This window comes from Mesoplodon mirus (assembly GCF_964341445.2).
Source record: "Mesoplodon mirus genome assembly, chromosome: 13".
Lineage (NCBI taxonomy): Eukaryota > Metazoa > Chordata > Mammalia > Artiodactyla > Ziphiidae > Mesoplodon > Mesoplodon mirus.
The window spans coordinates 39621998-39634654 of NC_138989.1; the positions used below are offsets into that span (position 1 = coordinate 39621998).

Consider the following 12657-nt stretch of genomic DNA (forward strand, 5'->3'; position numbering starts at 1 on the left):
TATTTTTTTAAAGTTAGGATTCAGGATAGTGTTAATGGTTTATAGGGTTTTAAAGACTCTGTTGCATCTGAGTGGACATCTACAAAAACTTTGCTAAACTATGTAGACGTAACATTATTTTGGCTTACGAGTAGTTACTGTCTTATGTATAAACACATATCACAAGTGGAATTAGCATCTTTATCATATCAGTATATTTTTAAGTAGTGGATGTCCAATAGGATTTTGATATTTCTCCCATGTTATCATGAATATTGGTCCAATATTCAGCCCACTGAATATTGGTAGCCAAAGAGAATTTTGAGGGGGGATAATAGATGAGGAAAGAAGGCTATCAGGCCAGACTGAGGTTATCAAACGTGTGTATGAAAATGTCAACCCTTTCTCATTTTACTCATGCTGCATATTGAAGTGAAGCTAGAACACAAATTCACAGTCTTTTCTATATGATTCCAAAACACAAAGTTTTTCTTTTTGAAAAGTTACAACCTAATCTCACTTCAATTGACAAGATACTTTTCATTATAGTCCTTATTTGTCCCACTTCCTGTGAGCATTCCTGTGCTTCACTGTGATAATATCAGTGTGTTTGACTACAGGATGATACCTCAGGCTCTACTGGAGGTGTTTTGTAACAAGCTGTATATGCTCTGCATTGCCCTTCAATTTTTTTTAATAGATCTTTATTGAAGTATAATTGCTTCACAATACTGTGTTAGTTTCTCTTGTACAACGGAGTGAATCAGCCATGTGCATATATATATCCCCATATCCCCTCCCTCTTGAGCATCCCTCCCACCCTCCCTATCCCACCTCTCTAGGTCATCACAAAGCACCAAGCTTATCTCCCTAGGCTATGCTGCTGCTTCCCACTATCTATTTTACATTCGGTAGTGTATATATGTCAGTACTACTGTCACATCTCCCCAGCTTCCCCCTCCCCCACTGTGTCCTCAAGTCCATTCTCTATGTCTACATCTTTATTCCTGCCCTGCCACTAGGTTCATCAGTACCATTTTTTTTAAAGATACCATGTATATGTGTTAGCATACGGTATTTGTTTTTCTCTTTCTGACTTAACTTCACTCTGTATGACAGACTGTAGGTCCATCCACCTCACTACAAATAACTCAATTTCGTTTCTTTTTATGGCTGAGTAATATTCCATTGTACATATGTACCACATCTTCTTTATCCATTCATCTCTCGATGGACATTTAGCTTGGTTCCATGTCCTGGCTATTGTAAATAGTGCTGCAGTGAACATTGTGGTACATGACTCCTTTTGAATGATGGTTTTCTCAGGGTACATGCCCAGTAGCGGGATTGCTGGGTCATATGGCAGTTCTATTTTTAGTTGTGTTTTTTTTTGGTTTTTTTTTTTTTTGCGGTACGCGGGCTTCTCACTGTTGTGGCCTCTCCCGCTGCGGAGCACAGGCTCCGGACGCACAGGCCCAGCGGCCATGGCTCACGGGCCCAGCCGCTCCGCGGCATGCGGGATCCTCCCGGACCGGGGCACGAACCCGCGTCCCCCGCGTCGGCAGGCGGACTCTCAACCACTGCGCCACCAGGGAAGCCCTATTTTTAGTTTTTTAAGGAACCTCCATACAGTTCTCCATGGTTGTTGTATCAGTTTATGCTCCCACCAACAGTGCAGGAGGGTTCCTTTTTCACTATACCATTTCCAGCATTTATTGTTTGTAGACTTTTTGATAATGGCCATTCTGACTGGTGTGAGGTGATACCTCATTGTAGTTTTGATTTCTCTACTAATTAGTGATGTTGAGCATCTTTTCATGTGCCTCTTGGCCATCTGTATGTCTTCTTTGGTGAAATGTCTGTTTAGCTCTTCCACCCATTTTTTAATTGAATTGTTTGTTTTTTTGATATTGAGCTCCATGAGCTGTTTATATATTTTGGAGGTTAATCCTTTGTCCATTGATTCATTTGCTAATATTTTCTCCCATTCTGAGGGTTGTCTTTTCGTCTTGTTTATGGTTTCCTTTGCTGTGCAAAAGCTTTTAAGTTTCATTAGGTCCCATTTGTTTATTTTTGTTTTTATTTCCATTACTCTAGGAGGTGGGTCAAAAAAGATCTTGCTGTGGTTTATGTCAAAGAGTGTTTTTCCTATGTTTTCCTCTAAGAGTTTTATAGTGTCTGGTCTTACATTTAGGTCTTTAATCCATTTGGAGTTTATTTTTGTGTATGGTGTTAGGGAGTGTTCTAATTTCATTCTTTTACATGTAGCTGTCCAGTTTTCCCAGCACCACTTATTGAAGAGGCTGTCTTCTCCATTATATGTTCTTGCCTCCATTGTTATAAATTAGGTGACCATATGTGTGTGGGTTTATCTCTGGGCTTTCTATCCTGTACCATTAATCTATATTTCTGTGTTTGTGCCAGTACCATACTGTCTTGATTACTGTAGCTTTGTGGTATAGTTTGAAGTCGGGCAGCCTGATTGCTCCAGCTCCATTTTTCTTTCTCAAGATTGCTTTGGCCTTTTGGGGTCTTTTGTGTTTCCATACAAATTGTAAAATTTTTTGTTCTAATTCTGTAAAAAATGCCATTTGTAGTTTGATAGGGATTGAATTGAATCTGTAGATTGCTTTGGGTAGTATAGACATTTTCACAGTATTCATTCTTCCAATCCAAGAGCATGGTATATTTCTCCATCTGTTTATGACATCTTTGATTTCTTTCATCAGTGTTTTATAGTTTTCTGAGTACATGCCTTTCACCTCCTTAGGTAAGTTTATTCCTAGGTATTTTATTCTTTTTGTTCAGTTGGTAAATGGGATTATTTCCTTAATTTCTCTTTCTGATTTTTCGTTGTTAGTGTATAGCAATGCCAGAGATATCTGTGCATTAATTTTGTATCCAAATTCATTGATTAGTTCTAGTAGTTTTCTGGTGGCATCTTTAGGATTTTCTATGTATAGTATCATGTCATCTGTAAACAATTACAGTTTTACTTCTTCTTTTCCAATTTGTATTCCTTTTATTTCTTTTTCTTCTCTGATTGCTGTGGCTAGGACTTCCAAAACTGTGTTGAGTAAGAGTGGCAAGAGTGGCCATCCCTGTCTTGTTCCTGGTCTTAGTGGAAATGCTTTCAGTTTTTCACCATTGAGAATGATGTTTGCTGTGGGTTTGTCATACATGGCCTTTATTATGTTGAGGTAGGTTTCCTCTATGCCTGTTTTCTGAGAGTTTTTATCATAAATGGGTATTGAATTTTGTCAAAAGCTTTTTCTGCATCTGTTGAGATGATCATATGGTTTTTATTCCTTAATTTGTTAATATGGTGTATCACACTGATTGATTTGCACATATAGAAGAATCCTTGCATCCCTGGGATAAATCCCACTTGATCATGGTGTATAATCCTTTTAATACGTTGTTGGATTCTGTTTGCTAGTATTTTGTTGAGGATTTTTGCATCTGTGTTCATCAGTGATAGTGATCTATAGTTTTCCTTTTTTTGTGGTATCTTTTTCTGGTTTTGGTATCAGGGTGATGGTGGCTTCGTAGAATGAATTTGGGAGTGTTCCTCCCTCTGCAGTTTTTTGGAAGAGTTTGAGAAGGATCAGTGTTAACTCTTCTCTAAATTTTTTTTTTTTTTTTTTTTTTGGTGGTACACGGGCCTCTCCCTGCTGGGGCCTCTCCCATTGCGGAGCACAGGCTCCGGACGCGCAGGCTCAGCGGCCATGGTTCACGCGCCCAGCCGCTCCGCGGCATGTGGGATCCTCCCGGACTGGGGCACGAACCCGTGTCCTCTGCATCGGCAGGTGGACTCTCAACCACCGCGCCACCAGGGAAGCCCTTCTCTAAATGTTTGATAGAATTCACCTGTGAAGCCATCTGGTCCTAGACTTTTGTTTGTTGGAAGATTTTTAATCACAGTTTCAGTGTCATTACTTGTGATCGGTCTGTTTATATTTTCTAACTCTTCCTGGTTCAGTCTTGGAAAATTGCACATTTCCAAGAATTTGTCCATTTCTTCATGCTTGTCCATTTTATTGGCATATAGTTTTTTGTAGTACTCTCTTATAATCCTTTGTATTTCTGCAGTGTCAGTTGTGATTTCTCCTTTTTCATTTCTAATTTGATTGATTTGTGTCCTCTCCCTTTTTTTCTTGATGAGTCTGGCTAAAGGTTTATCAACTTTGTTTATCTTCTCAAAGAACCAGCTTTTAGTTGTATTGATCTTTGCAATTGTTTTCTTTGTTTCCATTTCATTTACTTCTGCTCTGATCTTTATGATTTCTTCCCTTCTACTGACTTTGGGTTTTCTTTGTTCTTCTTTCTCTAGTTGCTTTAGGTGTACCCTTCATTTTTAAAAAAACTGAATTCTGAATCACATCTGGTTCCAAAGATTTCAGATAAGTGGTGGTTGACCTACAATAATTTATGTTCTGTGAATTAATTTAGCACATATAGCTTATGGTATTTTGAACACATCAGCCCTGATATTTATGAATTCCAAAGATAAATAACTAGCCTGTAGAGGTTATACGGAATTAGATGGGTGAATGCCTCCAAAACCAAGGTTATAAAGTGAATTGTAATATAGATAATATCATTTGCTTGGTAAACTGTGAATTCTAATTTGTTCAGAATTAGTTTTAGTGTTCTCAAATTCACAGATTTTTCTGTTGAAGCTCATTGATACATTAGAAAAGAAGTAAAAGCTGAAGTTTTTAATAACAGTGAAGATCAATCATATAGATGAGCTCAGGGCATGTATGTTTTATTTAGTACATGGCCTTAGAACAGTGTAGGAGGTAATCTGTTGTCTCTTTCAGTTCTCTCCTGAAATTTAAGATAGTTATTCTCATAAGCCAACTTCTTTTACAACTTGTTCTCCTCAAATTCCCTTTTGCTTTCAGTCAGAAAAAAAAAAATAGCAAGTATTATCTTGCCTGAAATTTCCCTGAACTTTAGAAAAAGTATTATTTTATTTATACTTTTCCTTGTTAAATGCAGTAATTCTGACTCACCTAATCTGGGTTTGATGTTACAGATACCTTCCTTTTTTGTTGTTGTTTTTGTTTTGTTTTGTTTGGCTGCATTGGATCTTTGTTGCTGCATGTGGGCTTTCTCTAGTTGTGGCAAGCAGGGGCTACTCTTCGTTGCGGTGCATGGGCTTCTTATTGCGGTGGCTTCTCTTGTTGCAGAGCACGGGCTCTAGGCGCGTGGGCTTCAGTAGTTGCAGCACGTGAGCTCAGTAGTTGCAGCACGTGGGCTCAGTAGTTGCGGCACATGGGCTCAGCAGTTGGGGCTCACGGGCTTAGTTGCTCCACAGCATGTAGGATCTTCCCAGACCAGGGATCGAACCCACGTCCCCTGCATTGGCAGGTGGATTCTTAACCATTGAGCCACCAGGGAAGTCCCACAGAAACCTTTTATGGTAGGACAGTTGTTTAGTGACACTATAGTAGGAAATTATTCAGAAAAAAATTTGCTGTTATAAAGTTCAAAATATGTACTCAGCTGTACCAGTCACAGAAAGCAAGTAATTAAGTAAGCTAAGTGTTGAGGTCATGACTTGTTTTGGGAAATGGATGAGCTGGATGTGAAAGTCAAAGGAGTCTTCTTTTTTGTTTGTTTGTTTTTTAAAACCCAAGTCCTCGACAGTGAAAGCACAGAGTCCTAACCACTGGACTGCCAGGGAGTTCCCTCAGTGCTCTCTTTTAAATTGAATTCCTTGTATAACTTCTTTAACAAATAGCCATTTTTAGAATACCTCTTATACAGGTTCACTGTGTCCCAAGCGTATTTAATTTTAATGAGATGATACTGTTAAAAGTTCTAAGTTTGGGTAGAAGTCACTGTACAGAGTGATATTTGTTGATTCTGATTTTTGCCTTCTGGGACCATGTGGAGCAAGTTTACCACCCACCCCCCTGTCTTCTATTTGATGGCCCTTTGTTTACATGAAGACAGGGTACGGGGCCCTCCTGAGTCTTAATTGTAAATAGATAAATATACAGAGTAGATATTCTCTGTTCATTAACTGTTCTTTGTGAGACATGACTTCAAGACGCTTCAAATTATCATTTCTCTTTAATGTTTCAGTTTGTCGATATTTTAATTAATTCAATTGTCTTCTAGGTATAGTCTGACCAGTAGACCAATACTGCTCCCTCCATTTTTCTGTATCTTTTTACTTAGGTTAATGTGGTCAAAACATACATACATTACTGGTGGTTCTTTACTGGGTTTACTGCTAACTAGAACCTCTAAGTCAAAGTCTTCCCTATGGCTTTATAGCAGTTGTTATGGAAACCTTGTATCAAAGGAGTCTTCACTGTAAGGTAAAGAGCACTATTGATTAAATACTATTTTCTGGGCATTGCATTACATTTTTACATATATTATTTCTTTCTCACCACTTTCCCACAAAAACGAAGTAGGAAAGTACAGTACTGTATCTACTTTAATAGAGGCTCAGAAAGGTTAACTAACTTACCCAATGTGACTAGTCAATGTCAGATGCAGGATTTGAACCCAGGTCTACCTCAACTGCAGAGTTTTTAAACCCTTTGTATAGTTTTGTGCTAAAACAGCCTTAGAAGTTTACCTGCATGGTGTCACCCTGTATAGGTGGATTCTCTCTCTTCTGACTGAGGCTTTTTACCTTGCATTTATCCTGTTCTATTTCATTTTGTTAGATTTGGCCCATTATTCCAACCTCTGGGGGTCTTTCATATGTTGATTTTTTTCCTACCATGTATTAGGTTAGCTTTTATTCTCAGCTTTGTGTCTTCCACAAATTCGATGAATATTCCATCAGCACCCTCATCAAAATCAGTAATAAATGTTGAACAAAACCTGCCTGAGGATGGAGCCCTGAGGCATACTTCCACAGGTTTCCTCATTGATATAATTCTTTGTCTGATGGTATTCAGTCAGTTTGGAGTCTGTCTTTCTCTATTAGTACCAAGTTTGTATTTCTCCCTTTTGTTTACAGTGAGAAGATAACAATAGAGTCACTGTCAGATGCCTTCCTGAGAGCGAAATATGCAGTAGAGCATTCCTCAGAAAACTGGCTTAATAACCCTATTTTTAAAAATTAGTCTTATTTGAATTATTCATATAATAAACTGGTTCCAAGAAACCAGGGTATCAGACTCATTAGTGTATATTTCAGGGAACCCTTTTTTTGAAAATCAGAATGTCTAAGTGAACTTGATAGCTGTAACTACTGCATTAAATTTAAATTATGTTTTAACTGGAAGTGTAAGTTTTTTGGAGGAGGAGAAAAGCTTGAATATGATAAGCTTTTTTACAGACTCATTATGAAGGGAGACCCTGGATCCTTACAGCTCTTAGAAAAATGAACAACTAAAATTGTTTTGACAGGAATTTAAGGGGAGGCTCTCAGGCCGTTAGAAAGAAAAGTGGAAGGAGAAAGATGGCCAGTGTACATAATTAACCTTTAAAGCTATGGCATAAAATTTTAACTTTTCTCAGAAAATCAGAATGAGACCTAATGCTTTAAAGAAGAAACTTGGTTAACACATGGAAAGTTGTTTTGTTTTGTTTTGTTTCTTTTTCTTTTATGACAAAGGACAAAGGAGAACAAAGCCAGCACTTGTTTACTTAGTTTGGACACCTCTAGTTAGAGCTGGTTGTGTGTGTGTGTGTGTGTTTGTATGTTTTTTCCTTTTGTGATCCCAGCTACTTCTAGATTGACTCTGCCAGGAAATCAGTTTCTTCTAGTGACTCATTCATGTTTCAGGTTGAATTTTTATGACTAATAGGCAGGTAGCCTGTGATGTGATTAATTAAAGTGAGGTCAGATAGATTTCATACTCCATTAATTTGTAAGGGTTTCTCGTATGACTTTAGTTTACTTTGTTTTTTCCAGAATAAGATGGTAGAATTGTAGGTAGAGATTAGGTATTAGCCCTAAAGATTTTACTCAGTATAGAATATAGGATTATAGACCACAAATAATATTGATATTATCTAGGAAATTAAGATACAAATCCATTAGGAAAAATTAATCTTTTAATTAAAATCTCTGTTGGTCATAATTTATAAAAATCTCATTATTCTTTGTTTGAAATATGTAGTATTACAAACTGATATGAGTATATTAGGATAGATTGGTTTTGTCATGTAAAGCCTAAATGCCTGACAGACTGATAAAAATTGGTGGCAAATAAGGTCAATGATGGCTTGACATGGGAAAGACAGTTGAGTTAAAGTGAATTAACTTTATTTTACTCAATACCCACAATTCAGTCCAAACCCAGTCTTTAGGTGCCTTCGGGCCTGAATTGAATTGGGCAAGAACATATGCCTAGATGAGCACAAATTTATTTTTCTAGTGAAATCTGGGAACCTCTCATATTCATTCATTCAGTAAATATTTATTGGGCATGTACCAAGTACCCACTGTTGCAGACACTTGTGATGTATCAATGAACCAAAAAGATCCTTATCCTCTTAGAGCTTACTATCTGGCTGGTGAGCAGTAGACAAATCAATTATGTACTATGTTAGAAAGCAGTAACTGCTATGGATAAAGTAACAGCAGAATAACAAGGAACCGGAGTACTAGGGTGTGGGAAGGGGGTTACGGTTTTAAATAGCATGTTCAAGGCAGGCATTGACGAGAGGGCAAACACTTGAAGATGAGGTAGTTAGCCATGTGATATATGGTGATGAGCATTCCAAGCAGATGGAACAGCTGGAGCAAAGAACGTAAAGTAGGGGTGTGCCTGGTGTGTTTGAGGAGCCTCGGGGAAGCGAGGGTGGCTGGAGTAGAATGTAATATGAGAGGAGGGGGATGATCAGACCAATCATTATAAGGAGTTTGGCTTGTGTTTTCAGTGAAGTGGGGAGATGTGGCAGGTTTTAATCAGAAGAGTGACATTATATGACATAAGTTTTAATAAGACTATTTTGATTGATGTGTTGAGAGTACTGACAGTGAGCGTGGATAGAAGCAGAAGTAGAAATTCAAAGTCTGAGTCCTACTTGTAGTCAGTCATCAGTCCCATGGTCTATACCAAGGGTAACAGTGTTGTCCTGGGAGTCTGGCTGCCAGGGTTTAGATCCTGCTTCTGTTAAACGTTTTTATTTTATTTTTTATAAATTTATTTATTTATTTTTGGCTGCACTGGGTCTTCGTTGCTGTGCGTGGGCTTTCTCTAGTTGCATTGAGCAGGGATTGCTCTTCATTGTGGTGCACGGGCTTCTCATTGTGGTGGCTTCTCTTGTTGCAGAGCATGGGCTCTAGGCGCTTGGGCTTCAGTAGTTGGGGCTCACAGTTTCTAGAGCACAGGCTCAGTAGTTGTGGTGCACGTGCTTAGTTGCTCTGCAGCATGTGGGATCCTCCCAGACCAGTGCTTGAACCCATGTCCCCTGCATTGGCAGGCGGATTCTCAACCACTGTGCCACCAGGGAAGCCCTTACTATTTTATTTTAGTGACTTAACCTCTGTATCTGTATTTTCTGTTTGTAAAATGAGAGTAATAATGATAATACCTTATACTTAAACTGATACATGTAACGCTTTGAACAGTGCCTGCCAGTGTAAACCTGCAACAAATGTTGGTGATACCAGTGTTAGTATTATTTATCACCCTGAATTTGTCATTTGCCAAGTCTTGTTGATTCTGTTGCCAGAGTGTTTAACACTGGTCCCCTCCTTTCCATACCTATCTTCAGAATTCCAGTTCAAACCCAGAGAAGCTCCTGCCTGAACTATTCCTTCCTTTCTGTCCCAGTCAATCTTGCACAGTCTTGCTGCTAGATTGTCACATTACTTCCATTCTCTAAAACCTTAATTCCTTTCCTCTTGCTTTCTAAATTGTGTGCGCACTTAGTCGAGGCTCTCCTTCATGTAGTTCCGGCTTGTCTTTCTCTAACACGAGTACACAGTACTGCCTGCCTTTACTCAAACTTGGAGGATCCTCTGCTGATTTTCTCTGCCATTTGAAATTCTTTTAATTTCACCTCAGGTACCCAGCTGCACGTTCTACTTCACCTCTCACAGTAGTATTCCCCACCTGGTACTCTAGTCATGTGAGTACTTCTCTAACCCTTGTATTTAGACTTGGAACATCAGATGCAAGGAATTGTATCTCTTACAGCTTCATACCTGTGTTCTGCTGTCACCCATACCGTATGCTAGATGTTTTAATAAATATCTATCAAACTAATTTTCATTCAGTTGTCCTTATTTTCCTCTAGGAATGATCAACCACATCAAGCAACCGATCTTGAATCTGAGGAAGATGTTATTCCAGATTCACCAATAACAACCTTTTCATTTTCTGGCGCTAACCGACTACGAAGGAAGGAGAACCTCCACGTCCGATATGTAGAACAAACACATACTAAACTGGAGCACTCTGGGTGTGCACATGGTGAGGATTGGAGTTGTAGTTTAGTTACCTGGTTCTGTTAAAAAAAAAAAAGTATTCATCTATTGTTAGGAAGATAGTCATTTTTCAGGTAACTTATGTTACAACTGTAAGTTTAACTTCCATTAGTGAAGTGACTGGGAAGGCATCTACTGCCCGTATTATGTATAGACGTGTGTTGCTCATCTGAATATGTAAACACTCAGCATTTTACAAAGGTAGTGAATAGTTTTTTTCCTTTTTTCTTTTTATTTAAAAACTATTCCTATGTGTATATATCTGAGTGGGATACATGGAAAGAGGAGATATCCTAACATTAAGTTCCACCTACCGTGTGCTGGTTATTTTGCTGATTTGAATACATTATTACTGTGTTTTAATCCTCATGACAGGTTTGAGGTAGCTACTAGCACCTTCGTTTTATAGATGAGGAAAGATTTGCTCTTTAGAGAGGGGTTAAGTAACCTGTCAAGTAAGTAGATGAGTCAAAATTCAAATATAGATCTTCCTGGCTCTAAACTTATGTACTTTCCAAGTCTTATCCACAGCTACTCCCACCAACGCTTTAACTAGCTATTTTTATTTTTTATAATATGTAGCACTTGGTGGTAAATCAAGAAATGGCTTTATAATGTATCTACTTCGTGGATTGTCAGTGGCATATTTCTAATTCCAAGCCAGTTTACCATTTCTGCTAAATGCTTTGGAACTACCTTTTCGTGTAGTCCTGAAATTTATCCTGTGACGTGATACAGTGCTTATTCATTTTAATATTAATCCAAAAGTAAATATTTTTAAAACTTTCATCTTAACCTAAGCTGTTTGTAACAAGGAAAGCACTTGAGGGGAAGGAGTATACACAGTCTTAGAGATATCTTTCTAATGCAAATAAATTGTTGACAGTAGCTACGCCTTTTAAAGAAACAGTAGATCTTAATCTTTGATACTGGAAAATTGACACAGTTTTCCCCCATTTTATATGAGCTTGCATCACCATCTAGTGGAAAACAAAAGAATTGTTAAAAATCTTACATGTAATTAGGAGCTAAATTAAAATGTAAGATCATGGATTTAGAATGAATATTTGTGGGCCTTTTAGTCTAGTATCAGATAGAGCATGAATCACTACAGATAAGCATTGGCATAATTTAGATCATGTTTAAATCCATCTGAAAGAATATCCAGAAAAACAAATCACAGCAATTTTCTTTTTTAGGAAAAGTCGTCTTTTGTATCTAGTAAAATGCTCTTGGTTTATTTCTTCATTGTATGAGAATAATCTGTAACTATTTAAAACTTTGTCAATTTTAATCTTGTTCTGATCATTTTTACTTGGAATATGAAATTCTGCTTTTAAAATATGCTTTTGAGCCATGCAAATTATATTAAAACTAATTTAATGACTAGTTACTCCTTTTCTCTTTCTAACCACCCATGCTTGTTTATTTTTACATGTATACTTCTTTTTAATGATAATTTCTAGTTATAATTAGTAAAAGTCTATTTCCCTTTACTTTGTCCTTCTTTTGGTTTTCTTTGAATTAAACCCTTAAACAGTGGAATGATTTCTGATAAAGCATGTTTCAGCTTTCCTTCCAGAAAATGAAAACTCTAAAACAAAGATTGAAAAAGCTGTATGATGCAATATTCATTTCAAATGAACCTACTGATTTGCAATGACACACAAGGAAAAGATACATTGAAATATTATAACTCTAGAAGGTTTAGGTCAGAAGAATTTATCTGTTCCAGTCCTCTCTGCCCCACTGTCCTAACTACCAACTTTGTTTCTCAGTGACACTAAAGGAATAACCTTTTTAGAATATTAAAGTTACGTCAATAAAATGCACTTCTAGCTCATTTAAAGATAGATTTGTATTGGCTTATCATTTTTCATGATTGTTTGTTTATATGTAATCTCTCTTCTTTTTTCCCTTAGAATTGAGAAAAGTACCAAAGTCTTCAACTCATCCACAACATAATCATAATGAACGTGAAATTCTAGTGGCTGACACTTGTGATCAGAGTCAAGCTCCAGTGGCTAGTAAGCAAGATACTGAGATTACTTTATAAGTTTAAAATTGGTGGACAAGAGTGACTGTCTGAATTAGACAACATTTTTAAATATTCTCCATATAATTTTGTTTGTATTATTTGTTGTTTAGCAGTCTTTTTCATATTGGAAAGTAATGTTATCCTGTTATTAATTCATATTAATATCCCTATCCACATTAATTACAATTGCTAGTAATTTTAAGTAAATATGGCTTTACTG

The 12657-nt window shown here is 37.3% G+C and overlaps 1 protein-coding gene across 1 annotated transcript in view; it reads left to right on the forward strand.

The window, feature by feature from the left end:
• RBBP8 (RB binding protein 8, endonuclease) overlaps nucleotides 1-12657 on the forward strand; it is an 82286-nt gene that overhangs the window by 38109 nt on the left and 31520 nt on the right. The window contains exons 7-8 of the mRNA XM_082640414.1: nucleotides 10210-10385; nucleotides 12322-12426. Of these exons, the coding sequence (XP_082496540.1) occupies nucleotides 10210-10385; nucleotides 12322-12426 (281 nt within the window). The remainder of the gene's footprint in view (nucleotides 1-10209; nucleotides 10386-12321; nucleotides 12427-12657) is intronic.